The sequence below is a fragment of the Artibeus jamaicensis genome, unplaced genomic scaffold, assembly GCF_021234435.1.
Source record: "Artibeus jamaicensis isolate MK-2021 breed Jamaican fruit bat unplaced genomic scaffold, CSHL_Jam_final contig_447, whole genome shotgun sequence".
NCBI lineage: Eukaryota > Metazoa > Chordata > Mammalia > Chiroptera > Phyllostomidae > Artibeus > Artibeus jamaicensis.
Genome location: NW_026521834.1, coordinates 3369387 through 3387086, shown reverse-complemented (window position 1 = coordinate 3387086; position 17700 = coordinate 3369387). Strand labels below are relative to the sequence as shown.

General features: G+C 51.7%; 1 protein-coding gene across 12 annotated transcripts in view; it reads right to left on the bottom strand.

Annotated features, from left to right (window-relative positions):
* The window catches only part of KCNN3 (potassium calcium-activated channel subfamily N member 3), a 147728-nt gene that overhangs the window by 56932 nt on the left and 73096 nt on the right, over positions 1-17700 (bottom strand). For all 12 annotated transcript variants that reach the window (XR_005084855.2, XM_037162454.2, XM_037162455.2 and 9 more), the window contains exon 3: positions 4986-5404. Coding sequence is in view for 11 of the 12 variants with exons in the window: in XM_037162454.2 (XP_037018349.2) it covers positions 4986-5404 (419 nt within the window). In the remaining variant the exon portion in view is untranslated. The remainder of the gene's footprint in view (positions 1-4985; positions 5405-17700) is intronic.

The following is a 17700-nucleotide window of genomic DNA, read 5'->3' as shown; positions in this document are numbered from 1 at the left end:
TAGAAGTTCTGACCATTTCTTCTTATTGCTCTGGGGATGCCGGTACGTGGTCCATCCACATTGGAGGTTGTGGCTCGGACCCAAGGGGCCACCAGAAACCACAGTCCTCAGCCACGGTTCTCAAGACTCTTCCTAGCTGAGCCCACCACACGAGCCCCACTTGGGGGCTCAGCACCACCCCCATACAGTGCTCTTCATGTCCTGGATGACCTCCCTGCTGTGTCCTTGTAGTTGAAGGCCCTGCCAGGGGTGGGTGGGAGGTGGGTGGGACCGGTGGGAGGAGGGAGGGTCTTGCTCCCTGGCTTCTGGTTGGTTCAGAGCTGAGTGTCTGAGGTAAAGAGAGAAGAGAGTGCAGGAAGGAAGCCTCTTATTTGCCCCTTACAATGGGGATTGCTCTGTTTCAATGAGAGAAAGAAGGGGGATTGTCTTTTTTTCCCTCTTGTTCCAAGGGCCAAGTGTCCAGAATGAAATTTCTCATTTTGATATAATAGCCAGAAAAAGCTGGAACTTTGTAACATCATCACTGGAGACCTGTTGGCAGGCTAGAGATACCGAAGCAGCTGTTGTGCACAACTTCGAGCCTCAGGAGGGAACAGCCCAGAGGGAGGGAATCCATTCAAGAGGCCACGGGGTCATTTAGAAAACCTGGCCCACTCTTAAGACTCGGCCCACTCTATCGATGTTACAGGAGGCCCTGTACCCCTCCTGCGGAGACACACGCACAGGTGAGCTAGCGGCCCTCGTTCAGGGTGCGCCAGGAAGGCCCACGTCCCCCACCTGCTGCCGTTGGCACTGGGGCTGTGGAGGCCCCTCCACCAGCCAGGCTGCTCGGCTGTGACATGTTTCATGAGGAGCTTCCTCAGATGAGCTCTGGGCGGCCTGTGGGAGGCAGGCAAGCGGCCAGGAGAATCCCAGAGAGTGCTGAGTGCCACAGCTTCCAGGCCGCAGACCCCGTGATGCAATCAGTGCCTCACTGGGGTCCTCGGAAAACAAGCCCGCTGCTGTCAGCGCCGCCCCGGTGGCTGCCGCCCCACAGCGGGCTGTTCTGAGTAGTTACGAGCCCCTCCCTGCTTGGAAGGAGGAAATGTGAAAACCTTTATCGTCACATAAAAGCCAGCCCAAGACATGAGAAATAAATGCCTTTCAAAATGCATCTTGCTGAAGCGGGATTTCCATAGCAACTTCAGAAGACTGTGTATACAACTAGAGATAAGTCCAGGCTGATGGAAGCCACCTGGAATGTGAACAAGCCCTGCTCCAGGCGTCGGCAGGCAGGAGTTTTCCTAGAACCCATCATGCTGCTACGTGACCTTGGGCAGGTCATTTACTCTCTCTGCTAAGATGACAGGAGCATTAGCAGACCGGGATGAGAGAGATCAAGGTCATCTTGCCCACACCACCCTCCCCGCCCAGTCCGATGCGTCAGTCCCCCAAAGCAGCCCTTCTTCTAGCCTTTGTCCAGTCTCAGGCTGATAAATTTCCGCCTCAAGGTCTCTGCCAATCTTGCTTAATGGTAATTTAAGCTTGATTCTGAAAGAAATTGCTTGGTCTTTTTAAAGACGAGTGTGTTGCCTGATAAAGAAAAAAACATACTTATTCATACATGTGTTCACAGTTCTATAGATCAGGTTCCTGGGAAAGAGTCTCCGAGATGCTGAGACTGGGGTGCAAGACGTTTGCGGGGGCCGCAGAGAGGGCTCACACTGGTGGCACGTGAGGGACCTAGGACTGGGTGGAGGCAGGAGAGGAAGGGGCTGTGAACATACAACAGGGCCTCCGGCAACCCCCCCCCCCGGGAGCCTGGAGCTGGGTGGCCCTGCTGGGGGTGAAGGGGCTGAGGCTTTGAAGCCCTGTACTGACAAGTCAGCGGATGCCTGCTGCCCTGGGAAGGGGCCTTGACCTTGGCCGAGGCCACTCTGTTCAGCCAGGGCGGTTCTGGGAGAGGGCTGGGCCACAGCAGACAGCCCCGGCGGAGGGCATGAGAGTCCGGGCCTGGAGGAGGCAAGTGGACGGTGCACCACGGTAGCCACCACACTGGGGCTCGTTTGAACTGAACATGAAGTCAGCCCCGAAGACAGCACAGCGAAACGGCTGAGCGCACAGACATCGAGGCAGACACGACAGCAAGACTGGGATTTACGTGCAGCCTCTGTGACCGGCAGACCCTCGGAGGGGGGAGTCGCCAGGAGAGTCTAGGCCACGGTTTCTCTGTAAGAGCAGGGTTCTGCCTTGGGTGGTAAGATGAATACAAAGTTCAGAGTCAGAATCAAGGTCAAGTCTCGGCTTTACGTTACTGGCTGTGACCTTAGGTTGGTGCCTTTGCATCTGTTTCCTCAACTCTAAAATGGGGACAGTCATGCTACCCGTAGCACAGGCCTATTGAGGGGCAAGCAGAGATAACACAGGAAGCAACTCTCACAGAACTGGCGCAGGCTGCACCCTGACAAACAGGGTGATGAGAACACCCCCGTGGTGTTCGTGCACTCGTGATAGAGCCCAGCGGGAGAAGCCTTTGGGTCGTAGTGCCTTTTCACAGGAGAAAGGGACAGTTGAGGCGAAATTCTGAATTGTGCGTTGTTTCTCTGCGCCTTTGCGTTGAACTTCAGCAGGGCCTGTCAGTCACATCTGGGGACAGAGGCCTCTCAGAGCCTCTCGGAGCCATCGAAGGCCAAATAAAGTGCAACAGAGGACTTTGCAAACTATGCACTTTAAAACACACTTATTTTCCAGTAAAAAACAGTCCTATCTGTTCCTATCACTCCTATCTGTTCCACATTCAATCAACAATGAAATCTCACTTGCAGGGACTTTGCCCATGCTCAGCCCATTTGCTCGTCTGAAATTCCAAACACCTTGAAGGACTGTGCAAATTCAGTGATTGCTCCTGTCACTGGGAAAAGAAAACAGGGAGGGACTAGGCCTACATGTGGTAGGAACTGGTTCGTCCTAACCATAAGAAGGCAGCCACAAAATTCCCAAGTTATCGAGGTATCTCTGTTATCATTATTAATTTTCGCTGTATTGCATTTCAGTGTTCGGTTCACATCCGCTATCTTATTTAACTCTGACAACAAATTCTGTAAAGTAGGTATTATTATCCCCGGCTTTCGGGAGAGAGGACTGAGCACCAGCATGGCAGTGCGACGGACATTATGTTGCTCAATGGCGAGCACTGTGAGGACTTCGGGGCGGAACCCAGGCACACGCGTTCTCCGTTGCAGAAAGAGTGTCTGCTTCCCGGAGAAGGTTTCTGCAGCTTCAAAGCACCATGAAGTGTGGTCTTGAGTAGAGCGGATGTTGCCATGTCAGCTGCTGAGTGATGGCGGTGGGTGTCATGTGTCTCTGGGGATCTGTGAGTGAGAAATGTCTCCCAATTCTGCACTGGCTCTCAAAGGCTTAAGGGCCCTGGTCCTACTGCAGAAGAATGCTCTCAATCTGACCGTGTGTCAGCTGGCCAAACACCTGAAAGAAACATCTGCAAACAGAGCCTCTCAAACTACGCAGGAGATCCGGCTCAACCACCCGCTCGGGAAGTTTTCAGGCTGACTCTGCTCCAGATGCCCTTTGTTATCTCTGCTGGAACAGACGCTGGCACAGGGAAGACTCAGCAATACAAGTGCACGTGTTAATGAGCTAAGGATGCCTACCAGGATGAGTGTGAATCCGGGGTTCTCAACCTCAGGGCCGAGGACGGGTACCAGCTGACGCGGCCTGTCAGGACCCAGGCCACACAGCATAAGGTGAGAGGCCGGTGAGCGAGCAAGCGAATCTTCTCTTGCATCGCTGCCAGGGCTACACCTCCTGTCCCACCCACGCCCCCCCAACCCCCATCCATGGACAAGCTGTCTCCCAGGAAATTAGCCAAAAAGGTTTGGGACTGCTGATATAAATTACACAGGGTGCTTGACCAAGTCTCCAGATATAATAACAATAACCTCTCAGGTGGACACAGATTCCTTTGCTCTCAGGGGATCCTTATTTTAAGACAGGGACACTGAAGCCAGGGAGATTAAGTGACGTGCCCAAGGTCTTGTGGCCACTCAGCAACAAAATCCAGGTTTCTAACCTGGGTGTTCAGACTCTTCAATGTGACATCAGATTAAAATGAATATTCAGGATCAGCCAGGAAGGGAGAGGAGTTACCAAGGGCAGCTTGAGGGTGGTGGTGGAGGGAGACAGTCCTACCCCTGAGCTCAGTGGTGGCAGTTCTGAAGGCTGGCAGTTCTGTTAGAGCCCGGGGTCTACTGGGCTCTGTCCGCTACTCACCCACCAGCCACCCTCTGAGACACCACCTAACCACCAGCCTCCTACAACAGTGTCTCCCGAAGTCTGTTCCACCAGTGCAGTGCTTCTCCAACCTTAGAGAGCCCACAGACCCCCTGGCAAGCTTGTCAAAACGCAAACTCCACTCGGGAGTCCTGGGGTGAGGCCTGAGGTCTTGCGTTTCTAACCAGCGCCCGGGGTGCTGATGCCACTGGTCTGGGGCCAGACTTTGAGTAGAGAGGCCTCAGCAATGTTATACATTGAAAGGGGCTATGGGCGGATTTTTTGAGAACATCTGGACTAAATAAAATCAAACCAGTTTCATTGCTACAGGACTTCTCAGCATCTTTGCGCTGTTGGCGAGCTCAGTCAGTCTCCAACAGGCACAGATAATGCAAACGTGTTATAACCAGAGAAAGGCTAACGACACAACTAGGAAGCGTCGATACACTTTGGTTTACAAAGAGGGAACAAAATATGAGTAATATTCTGCATGCACTCCCCCAGCTGACGGTGGTTACAGTGTTCCCACGTGGCAGTGCATGCTCAGCCTGACGGGGCCCTCCCCTTGCCCACGTTCTCCCTGGAGGTGTGTGGGCACTGCCTGTCTCCTCCAACAGGCATGCACGTCTGGGCACCCCACGCCTCTGCCCTCCCCTGCTCTGCACGGTTCTGTGCTCAGAAGACTAGGGCTGGGTGGGGAACGCAACCCTCAGGAATACCTTTCGCAGACGCGGACGGTCCAGGCGGCGATGATCCACAGTGAGATGCTGAACACCAGCAGCACCGTGCCGGGGCAGATGGTCATGAGGGTCTTCATGACGAAGCGGGTGTTGAAGTTGATCTTGTTGAGGGCCCCGATGCTGCGGGACGAGGCGTCCGTGAAGAGCTTGCTGTGCAGCAGCATGACGCGTGCGATCAGGTACAGACGCAGGAACATGGGGATGGACAGGATGATGTCCACGTCGGCCTCTGCCCGAGAGGGTGTGTAGGAAAAGGCCAGGCGCGCCGTCCAAAAGAACTTGTACTCGCCGGGGATGGGGTGGATGGCGCACACCAACATCTCCAGGCTGATGTAGAGGATGCGCTCATAGGTCATGGCTATCCGCCAGTCATCCGCACCATTGTCAATCACGAAGAGCTGGTGAGAGCAGAGAGCCCATTAGTGTGGCCAAGGCAGAACCTGTGAGCCCATTAGTGTGGCCAAGGCAGAACCTGCGCTGCAGGAGGCGGGACAGGGTGGCTGGCCCCCCTCAGGGCGCTCTCTGGAGCCCTGCTTGTGCAGTGAGTGCCCTGGAAGGGGAGCAGGGAGACCTGGCCGACACAGTCACTCTGGGGGCTTCCGTTTCTGTACATTGCTTCCCAAGGTCCCTTCCTGCTGAAAGCTCCCAAACTGGCTGTTTCATGAGGAGGAAGAAGAACAGCTCACTCGTATTGAAAACAGTTTCCTAAGCTCCTACCAGGCTCTGAGCTAAGCCCTGGAAGGGAACCTGGAAATGAAAAGTCTCATTCCTTTGTGAGCGAGCTGACCCAGGCTGGCACAGACCTCCCCGTTCGGAGAGGGGACCCACAGTGTTCGCTGGCAGCGCCCTGCTCTCACTCAGAGCAGCACAGTGCTTGTGGTGTGGGCCCTGGAGAGGAGCTGCCTGGGTCTGGACCGGATCCTAACACTAGCTAGCTGTGACCTTGGGTACGTCTGCGAACCTCTCTATGCCTTGGTTTGCTCCTCTGGGGACAGTGATAACACCCGCAGCTTCACGGCAGTCAAAGGGAGCCAGCTATACACACTCTGTGTACAGAGTGCAGAGGACCCTGCCCAGAACCCAGTAATGTTCTGTAAGTATTAGCTATTATTATCTTTAGCATTATTAATGCCCGGGGCCTCCGACGTTTATAAAATAAGGGCTGGACTCCGTGATGTCTAATTTCCCTTCCAGCCCTAACTTCCATGAAGCTGAGATTCCTGTTGTCATGCCAGCAGGAAGGACAAAGCAGCTGAAACCAGCACCTACTGAGCACCTGCTGTGCACCCCACCCAGACTTGGGGTGTTGGGGTTCATGGGCAGAGAAGGGCCCAGGCTTTGCTCTCAAGGAGGTCCCACCCAGAGGACTCAGGGTTGAACAAAACAGCTGTGAGCACGAGAAGCAGGGAGGGGAACCACGGGGGGCAGTGGGGAAGCAGCTGGCTGAGGGGCCCACCTCGGCCCAGGTGGCTCTCATTAAAAACGTGTGATCTCTGAACAGGAGAGGACACCCAGCATGGCACCCAGCCCAGACTCCCCCAGTGCCACCAAGCCCGGCCGTGTCTAGACACAAGTGTCTACCATCTGTGGAAATAGGAAAGACCTAATGGCTGCTCAAGTGTCCCTTCTTCTCCTGAGTCACCAACAGGCCAAGCCTTGGCAACGTGACTGGCTGGCCAAACTCTTCAAATACAAAATGAAAACCGTCCACCCTGTCTATAAGAAAGGACTGCCTCAGGTTACTATAGTAACTGGGTTCACTCTGGGCAGGAACTGAAGCTACGAGTCACAGACCCCTCTGAGTCCCTAGTGGGGAACAAGATGGTACACCAGCCCAGTTAAAGGGAGGGCGCACCTTACTGCCCAGCCCAACGGGGGTTCCGGGCCGGGCGCTACCGCCACCGCCGCCCTGGCGCCTGTCTTCTATTTCTGTTTCCTGGTGCGATGTGTGCGGGGCAACCACAGAGCAGAACTGGAGGCCGGTGAGCTGGACTGAGGTCTCACACATCCATTTATTACCTGTGTGACCTCAGGTGGGTCACACCACCTCTCTGAGCCTGTTTCCACATCTCCGTGACAGGATTATTAACCTTGACCCTGCCCACTCATGGGATTAGTGTTAGGATCCAATATTACGGATAAAAAGACAGAATGTGCTTTACTAACTACTCTAATAATGTGAGGGATTATTAAGCCACAGCCCTGGGGAGCATTCATAGTGTTGGCGGGGGGTGTTGAGTGCGTGCTGGGGGTGTGTGAATGGCGGGTAGCCACTTCATACTGCAGACTGAGAGGCCTGCTCGTTAGGGCTCCCACGCAGGGATTTGTGGACATGCAGGGTAGGCAATGTGCCCCAGAGAATTCCATTGCTGTTCCTGATGAGAACACCCTGTGCCCGCCCCCATCTGACCCTTGGAAGCACAGCTCCCTGAGCATATCAGACAACAGACACGCCACCCTGATGAGTCCCCACTCAGCACCCTGCTCATTCCTTACAGATCGCAAATCTCAGTTGTGAACTTCTCCATGTTTACTCAGTTTTCATCTGTCTTCCCCTAGGGCAGTGGTTCTCGGCCTGGCTGCATATTAGAATCGCTCGGAGAACTTGCTTGAAATAGCCATGCCTGGGCCACCGAGACGAAGTGATCCTAGAAGTCTAAGCTCCCTCTCTAGGGCTCAGTTTCCTCTGCTGAGGAAGGAGGGCTGGAGCACATGAGGTGTCTTCTGCCCTGAGGGGCCGTCATTCTGTGGTCCCAAGCAGCCCCTCGGGCTTGCTGGTGCTACCTGCCCCTCGTGTGTTCTCAGGGCGCATGAGCTCTCTGGACGCAGGACCCAAGCCTGGCTCATCTGGCCTCTCGACAATGCCTGGGACTGCACCCAGCAGTCAGTAGAATTACGGTGAAGAGAGTAGGTGGATGACTGCGTCATGCAAAGAAAAAGAAATTGCCGATGGCCCTTGTTAACCACTCAGAATGGAGATTCCTGTGGAAAACTCATTCCTAAGCCTGCAACTAGTGAAGTCCCTGACAATTCAGCTTATGCTGTGAGAAAGACACCTTCCTCTTCCCAAATAGTGATCCAATCTGGAATAAACTGTCCCAGGTGATCTTCAAGCCTTAGGAAGTTCTGGAGTTAATCTAGAACCAGGATCCTGAGTAGCACTGGACCACAGGAGTGAGGGGAGCTATGCAAGCAACTCCTCAAAGGGGCTGTCCTCCCGCACATTTGGTCTCGGCCACCACCCAGCCCCAGTTCTAGAGCAGCCTGACTGCTTACCCCAATGAATTCTGAAAGAGTACCAGGGTGATGTGGATCAGACCTGGCATGGTCCCCTCTGGCCTGCCACGGAGCAGAAGCCTCAGAGGCCTGGGGCTAACAGACGAGTTTCCTCCTGACCTGGCCTGGGTTTGCCCCTTGCGTGCTGGCCTCCCTGGGTGGGGAAGGAAAGCCACATCCTGCTGAGTCTTTCTGCCTCCTCAACCTAAAACAAAGATTTCACTCATGTGGGGTATGACCAGCCTGAAGACACTTCCATACCAAGGCCTAGAGTCTCCCGCAAGTCCCACACTTTCCCCAGATAGTGCCCCAACAGAGCTGGCTCCAGACTAATCCTTCTGCCCCTTAACTGAGAGCCCGTGGTATAGTTCTGTGAGCTTTGAGAGCTTGGGAAGATGTTATGTAGTAGAGCAACCCCAAACTTGCCTTCAAGGAGCTTGCAATTACAAAGGAGAGCAACTTGATGAGACTCAACTCAACTCAATTCGATAAAAACAATTAGTAGGAACCGAATAGTATTTGAAATTTGCTAAGAGAGTGCATCTTGAGTGTCCTCACACACACAAAAAAGCAATGATGTGAGGTCACGATGTGCTCATTAGCTTGATCGTGGTGACCATTTCACAATGCATATGTACAGGAAATGATCGCATTGTACACTTTAAATATACACAATCTTGTTTGTCAATTGTAAATCAATAAAAAAGAATCAACTAGGCAAGGACCCGTGGAGATATAAATACGAATCGGACTCATATTCCATAAATCAGCTCGCAATCTCAGGTGGCTCCAGCAAGGGCCATGCCATTAGGCCCATTGTAACAAGCTTCTGGGGCAAGATGGGGTTTCGTGGTGCCTGGAAGGCCTGTGACAGACAAACTTCCCGTAGAAGCTCATCCAAATGGCCACAGGCTCCTCACATCCCATTCGTTTGCTTCTTCACATGTGGCTTTACCTCTCCCAGCAAGATGTACCGTGTATTTCTCAACCCCTTGAACCTGAACTTGGCCATGTGCCTACAATGGCCAATGAGAAAATGTGCCTACCATGGACATGAGAAAGCGTAATGCAGCAGAGATTTGAAAAATGTCACCATCGTGGAGCTTGCTTTTGGCAGCCAAGCCTGCGAGTGAGGCCATCTTCAACCAGCTGCATAACAGGGGCACCCCTGGTGAGGCCGGCAGAAGGACAGCTGCACTGAGCCCAGCCCAGGTTGCTGACACACACAATCACGAACTAAATGATTACTGTTTTAAGCCATTAATTTGGGGGGTACTTTGTTGTGCAACAAATCTAGTGAATAACAAAACTAGCTCATGCACTTACTTAGCCCATGTATTAGAAGAGGTGAGTCATTTGCCCAACGTTCCCATTTCAGCTTGTTGTGCCTCTGCTCTAGAAGGAACTCCGCCCCCACACGGTGGATCAGTCAGGGCTGGCCAGTCTTTTCAAGTCACTGGGTAACTGGACGGAGAGGGCTCGTGATCGAGAGGCATGGCAGCTTCCCCACCCACTGGCCACATCATTTCCTATGTCAAAGAATAACTCAAATTGTTCTATAAGTTATTTTGCCGGCCATTTAATGATTTTGCATACAAAGTGTTTCTCACGTGTGAAGAAGTCAGGTGGCGGAACTTCTGGCCAAGATGGAGGCATAGGTGGAAATTCTGTGCCTCCTCGCACAATGAAGTTTAAAGACAACAAAGTTTTAGTAACAAAAACGCAACCAAAACACAGAAAACTGAACTATATGCAAGTCCGACAACAACAAACCGTTCAGCCAGACCGGTAAGAAGGGTGGAGCCAGTGGCTGGCGGAGCAGGGTTGCGTAGGCAAATTCGGCCCTGGGTGGTGGTTGGCGGATCCCAGACATGGGGTGGCAATGGGCAGACCCAGTGAGGGTGCAAGACAGCAGGCTGACCGTGGTCACACATTCACGCGCAGATAAACCAGGTGAAGGAGTGAGCAATGAGACAGACCTCGCAGGCCCCAGCAATGGGAAGCAGCAGAAGGGACCACTATTGTCCCTCTTTGACCCCACCCCCACATACAGTGTCACAACCCAGTGACTGGGTCGCCCCACCCTGGTGAACACCTAGGTCTCTGCCCCTCATACGTAACAGGCGGGAACAGACAAAAACATTATGGCTCAAGAAGAACTCAAAGCCCCAGAGCCAACAACTCTAAGCAACCAAGAAATAGCCAACCTATCAGATGCACAGTTCAAAACACTGGTGATCAGGATGCTCGCAGAACTGGTTGATTTTAGTCACAAATTAGAGGAACAAATGAAGCCTACGCTAATTGAAATGAAGGGAAATGCACAGGAAACCAACAGTAATGGAAAGGAAACTGGGACTTAGATCAAGGGAGTGGACCAGAAGGAAGAAAAAAGACCAAACAGAAAAGTATGAAGAAACAAGAATTCAAAAAAATGAGGAGAGGCTTAGGAACCTCCAGGACATCTTTAAATGCTCCAACATCCGAATTATAGGGGTACCAGAAGGGGAAGAGAAACAGCCACGAGTGGAAAACTTATTTGAACAAATAATAAAGGAGAACTTCCCCAATCTGGCAAAGGAAATAGACTTCCAGGAAATCCAGGAAGCTCAGAGAGTCCCAAAGAAGTTGGACCCAAGAAGGAACACACCAAGGCACATCATAATTATATTAGCCAAGATTAAAATGAAGGAGAGAATCCTAGAAGCAGCAAGAGCTAAGGGGACAGTCACCTACAAAGGAGTTCCCATCAGACTGTCAGCTGATTTCTCGAAAGAGACCTTACAGGCAAGAAGGGGCTGGAAAGAAGTATTCCAAGTCATGAAATCCAAAGACCTACAACCAAGATTGCTCTATCCAGCAAAGCTTTCATTTAGAATGGAAGGGCAGATAAAGTGCTTCTCAGATAAGGTCAAATTTAAGGAGTTCATCATCACCAAGCCCTTATTATATGAAATGTTAAAGGGACTTATCTAAGAAAAAGAAGATAAAAAATATGACCAGTGAAAAGACAACAAACTCACAGTTATTAACAACCACACCTAAAACAAAAGCAAACTAAGAGGACAGCTAGATCAGGAGCAGAACCATAGAAATGAAGATCACATGGCGGGTTAGCAATAGGGGAGTTGGAGGAGGAGAAGGGGGGAGAAGGTATAGAGAATAAATAGCATAGACGATAGGTAGAAAATAGACAGGGGGAGGGCAAGAATAGTAGGGGAAACAAAGAATCTAAAGAACTTGAGACACGTGGTCATAACTAAAGGGGAGGGAATGGTGGGTGAGGGGGTGTGTAGGGTGGAAGAGAATGAAGATAGGGGAAATAGGACAACTGTAATGGCATAATAAATAAAATATATTAATAAAAAAAAAGAAGTCAGCTGGCAAACTGAACCAAGATATAAAGGCAAACAGAACTTACTGGGTGTGGGGGAGAGAAAACTGCAGGGAGTCTGGGAACTGTGAGTGTGGTCGGGAAAGTTTGGTGGTAAAATGATTTTCCTGGCAGCTAGCAAAGAGATCCATGTGGGTATTCCGCCCTTGAATCAAAGGTATCAGAGAAAGCAGCTTCAGTTCTGTATGGATCCTTCAGAAACCGTGGCATTTTAGCTGGGGCACATGGGTGCGTAACAGGCGTGCCCTCTCTTCCGAGTCTTCTGAGCCCTTCTCCCTGCGCCGCCGCCTCAGCCAGACCAGGTCTGCCTGCTTCCCTTTTAGAGTTTCTCAGTTCCCCCATGGAGGTGTCACCTCTGACAGGCCATCTGGTCACCTCGAGACAAGTCAAAGTGGGATTTCTGGAGCTTCAGGGCCCAGGACAGGCCACCTCGACAGGGAGACGACTACCCCAGAGTCTCCCCTGCCAGCCTGACGGCTCAGTTCCAAGCCCACAAGCCCTGGCCTTTCCCCTGGAAGCACATGGGGACCTGCCTTTTTGTTTCCTGGTAGATACATTTGAAGTAAATTCATTGGATTCGCTAGTTTCCCCATTCTGTTTTGAAAGCCTGAGGCCTTTCGGGTTCTTTATTTGAGCAGCATCTTTTATTGAAACGTTCTCAGCTGCTAGGGGAGATCCTGCTTAGACATTCTGACCGATTTGAAAAACTTTCATTCCTGTGCAACTATGAATTTCCTTAAATTACAGGGGAGAAAATGGAAACGGCCTTTTGTGTCTCTATTGTTCTCTCTCTGTGAAAGAAGAACTCCAGGGAAAATTCCCATCATTAAAAATATAGATAGGTATGCAGGAAAAAAGTAAAAGGGAAAAAATGAAAGATTTTCTTAAAACCCAGTAATAATATATTTATTTTTTTTCCAACTCCCTGGAGCATGCGTTTGGCATGTACACCATTACTATGGGGGTTTCCATGGAAACGACATCAAAAGTCCTGTAATACCTAATTAGGTTTCCCCGAGGACAAGAGCTGATTGCCAGTGATAAAATGAACTCCTAGATTTTGCAGTAATGGTTATCATAAAATTTCCAGTCAGCAAATGCACCATGGAACTAGCTGAAGAAAGGGAGGAAAGAAAAAAAGAAAAGCAAAGGTAGGAAAAGGAACATCTCGGAGAGGCCAGTGAGTGAGTGAGCTGTCAGAAAAAAGCCTCTCAGTCTACTACGAAGAGTCTCAGAGGGCTGGGGTCCAAGCGAGGCAGTTCCATCTTTCTAAGAAGGAATCCTCCGGCTCGGAAACTGCTGGGATTTGCTGAGCCAAATGGCACTCGGCCACGTGCGCTCCCGTGGTGGCTCTCCAGCTGGCGGGGCCTGGGCTCTCCCAAGTGCCCCGGCAGAGCTCATCCGCAGTCCCCTGCAGTGTGTGTGAGGACCCGTGAGTCTGAAGTTTTGGGGGACAGCCAGACCCCAGTGGGGACCACATATCCTTTCCTGTCCCTAGTCCTTAGAGAGTGAAAGCCAAGTTATAGCGTTTGAGGAAGCCAGTAACAAGGGAATTTCTTGATCCCTAACCACAGCACCCCTGGGGACACCACACTCTGCCACTAATCCATGGGCGGGTAGGTCCCTTTCCCTGTCCGGTCCTCTGGTTGCTCATCTATAACATAAAGGGTTGGATCCAGATTGTGGTTTTCCACTTCTCTGAGCTGTGGAGCCACTTCTTCCAATGAGGTTTTCATGTAAGCCCGATATGGAAACAGCAGAACACAGAGCTGTGCTAGTTGAAGGGGCAGAGACAGCGTTCAAAGGCCAACTCACTCACCACCCCTGCCAGCCCAGCTCTCTGTGCAGGCCCTGCACCTCTCCCCAGAACCGTCTCTAGCCTCCAGCTGGAATGAGAGGTAAGGGGTCGTACTGGAAATAAAGGTGCTCTGGGTCTAGTTCAAGAAATACTGGATGCCAGGCTTGCAGCTGACCTAGATCCGTGGGTTCATGCATTCACTCACTCCCTCACTCGCTCACCTATTGTTTCATTCATGCATCATTGACTGAGTCCATATCACGTGACCGTCACTGTGCTAAGCTCTAGGGAGGTAACGAGAACAAGCAGACAAAGCTTCTGTCCTCACAAAGCTTACATTCCAGTGGGAAAAAACAGATAATAAATGGGCAAACCATTTAATTCCATTGAGCGATGCCTGCCAGGAAGACTCCGATAGGGCAAGGAAATGAGAGCAGCCTGGGTGGAGGGAGTGGTCCGAGGCAGCCTCCCCGGGCAGGCTCCCCGAGGAGCAAACTTCGAGTGAAAGGGAGTCCTGAGAAGGCACCACAAGCAGCGGGAGGGCAGCGCCAAGGCCCAAGGCAGGACGGAACTCGGAGAGGTTGAAAGGTGAAAGAAAGAAGGCCGACATAGGAAATAAATGAGGGTGGCACCAGATGAGGCCGCAAAGGTAGCAGGGCCCAGCTCACTGGGGCCGTGGAGGCCATGAAAGGAGACACAGGGAAGGACAGCGAGACCACGGGCCTGCCCCCACCAGGGGACATGCACTCTGTCACCCCTTTCTGAAGACAGACTGTCGCAGGTTAAATATAGGACTGCATTAGCCTGTGTGGTCTGCTATAATGAAGTAACACAGACTGAGTGGCTTAAACAATAGAACTCTATTTTCCCACAGTTCTGGAGGCTGAAGTGTGAGGTCCAGGTGCCACTAAGGTCGGGCCCAGGTTCCTGACTTGCACACACTGCCTTCTTTCTCACCACGTCCTTGAGTGGCAGAGACCTCACTCTCTCCCTACAAGTAAATCCAAAGTGCTAGCAGATTAGGCCACTCTTGAGATATCACTGCATCTTAATTATCTCTTGGAGACCCCTTCTCCAAACATGTCACATTGGGGTTAGGCCTTCCACGTATGAATTTGGGGGAAACGATTCAGTCCGCTGTAGTGTCCTTGTATGTCAGAATTACCCTGCAGCCCAACTACAGGCCAAGCCAGGTGATTTTGCACATGCTGTTTCATGCAAACCGTAAAACCTTGCTGCAAGGGAGTGATATTAGGCCCATTTCGCAAATGAAGAGACTGAAACACAGGGGGCTGAACTGAGTCCCCAGGGCCCCGCATTACCCTGTGTGCCCCAGGCCCTTTCACGGCCAAGCAGAACCATCTGCTGGGGACAGACCAGTTTGGGCTTTACCTGGTTTTAGTCTAAAAAACAAAACAGAAAACAAACACACACACACAAAACCCAAGCTCACTCTTCAAAATATTCATGTCTCAAAAAAGTCTTCAGTGACCACAGAATCAATACACCATTAGAACATGCTGGGTCTGCACCCACACGTGATCAGCGATCCAGACAGGTCTGCTTGTGAAACCAAGGCAGCTGCTCTCATTCCCACAGACTATCCACGTGTCTGCTTTCCCATCATCCTCGGGGGAGATCTGTGGTGCAGCTCCCACCGCGGGAGGGACCCATCTTTGCTTGGGAGCCGCCTACATACCCGAGCATATTTGCTAATGAAGAAGATTTCTTTTAGGCGAGGTTGGGGTGGGGTTGGAGGAGACCAACACATGGCTTCATTCATCTGCCCTGGAAATGAACAGGAACATCAGAGGTTGGGGACTGTGGGGCAAGGGACCAGGAGGAGAGGGGAAATGGCTGAGGAGCACCTGGGGCCACTCAGGAGTAGGGACAGAGTCCACTCAGGAGTAGCAGGCACAGTCATGAGACTTCCAAGAATAAGAGTATGCCAAGTCTAACGCCATGTTATTTGTTGTGCCACCAGCAACATCACCCCCTCCCCTTGCTCTCAACCCACGGAAAAGTCAGCTAACACCAAGGTCTTGATCACGGGTCCTCTAGTTGTGAAGGGACCAGGAGGGGAGCCAGGGCCTGCAGACGTCACTTTGTGCAGAACAGAGCTGGAGAATTCAGCAGAAGCCGCATCAGAGGAGCTGCCAAAAGAGAAATGGACGTTCCCAAGAACGCCCAGAGACTGTGAGGAGACACAGGTCCCCACCCTTGGGCAGAGTTCAAGCCCAATCCTATTTGAAGCAGTAAGAGCAAGGTGACACTGTCCAACAGTGACACTGTCACTGTCTTGGTGACAGTGGCCACACCCAGGTATCACAATGCGCTCCACCCCACCCGTCTTCCACCTTGCTGCAAGAACAAATGTTCTAAAATGCAAACCAAACTGTTACTTCCCTTCTTAGAGCCTTTCATGGCTCCCCAGACCTTTTAGAATCAAGTCGAACCTCTTAACTGTACTTCTCTAAACAGCACCCCCACCCCCTGCCACTTGGCGTCTCGTTCCAGCCAAATCAAGTTACTCATGATTCCTGAACTTCTGTCCATTGGAGTTTGTACAGGCTGTTCTCTCTTCTCAATTTCTTCACCAGGGAGCTCCTTCTCTCTTTTGAAGATTCAGATTAAGCATCTCCTTTGCACACATTTTGGCGGGCCTCTTCCCAACCCCAGACCAGGTTAAGTGTCCTCCCTGGGGACTCCCCAGTCCCTGTGCCATCACAGAGAAACCCCCCAAATAGCAGCTGGATAAATCGAGGGTCTGGAGTGCTAGCCCCGGTTTTGGGGGAGGTGAGGAGGGGGCAGGGTGGCCTCTCCGTCAGACACCGCAGTTGGCAGCCTCGCAGGGTCCCAGGCCCTGTGCTCCGTGCTTTGCAGGCATCGTCTCATTTGGTCCTAACCAGGGCTGCGAGAGAGGTATTATTATCCCCACTATACAGGTAGTTTCTCTGAGCCTCAGTTTCCCTAAGTAATTTGCTAAAGGCCATACAGTTAATAAGGGGCAGGCCTAGGCTCTAAGGCCAGGGGGACATGTTCCAAAACCCACAGTCTTGACCACTGTGTTCTGGTCTCAGGCTATGCAAGGTGGGCTTGGTGGGCTGACCCTGGGTGTTTTCCCACCTCAGGCCAGGCCAGTGGGTGTTTCTGGGCCTCTGTGTACCTTGGCAGATCAGGGAGTTACATGGTTTCTGAGCACCTGCTAAGTCTGGAGTGAGAAGAATCATTTTTCTCAACAGGAAGTTTTTGGTAAGTTTCTATTTTGTTTTGACACATGAAGGATCCTGCTGAATGTTTGTGGAATAACAGTGTGACTGCTGGGGCTGCTGGAAGCCCTGATCCACTGGAACTGGAACCTATGGCCACTGTGGGGGGCAGGCGGGGTACATCTGAACCCTGGCTCAGAGGGTATTTTTGCAACTAAAAATAAGGAGGTTTCAGGATCGTACAACTCATGGTGCTGAAGAACCCGGTCAGGCCAGGTGGTAGTGGTGGGTGGGGACTGTTTGCCTTTCCAGAGCTGACTAATGCCCTTCAGTTCATGCTCAATGACTAACTGTCAACCCTCACATGAGTTTCCTGAACCCCGGTGGAGGGGGCCTTGCAAACAGCAGCCCAACGTCCATTCTGACTTGCTAGCTTGGTCCAAAGTGACTTTTACATTAATCCTCCTGGTCCTCACAACAACCCCAGAGGAAAATGCTGTGATTGTCGCCGCTTTATAAGTGAGTCCACATCCCCAAGACTGCACAGCAAGTGGTGGTGACGGGATTTGAATCCAGAGTCCACACGCTCAGCTACTAAGCCTCTTGTGCTCCCGGCTGAAGCAGGTGGCCCAGCTTCTGGTGGGTGCCCGGTGCCCTCGTTCCCACAGGGCTCCTTCTGCAGGGACAGAGCTTCCGCTGGGCACTGCATTCGAGAAGCACAGGCCACCCAAACGAACGGGCGAACGGGGGCAAATGGGCTGACACTCCAGCAGGGTAAGGCGACAAAACTGCGTCAGTGTGACTATAAAATAAACACATTTTAATTGTTCGCCATTTCTACACTTCTCCCAAGGTAAAATAGTCTTTTGTAGCATATGAACAAGATACAGAAGGAAACCAAAGAATACTTAAAAGAGAACTGCTAATAATAAAACACAACACAACACACCAAACCGGGAACGATCCGAACACACCTCAGTAGGGAAACAGTCGGGTAAGTAATGGCGGGACCTATCT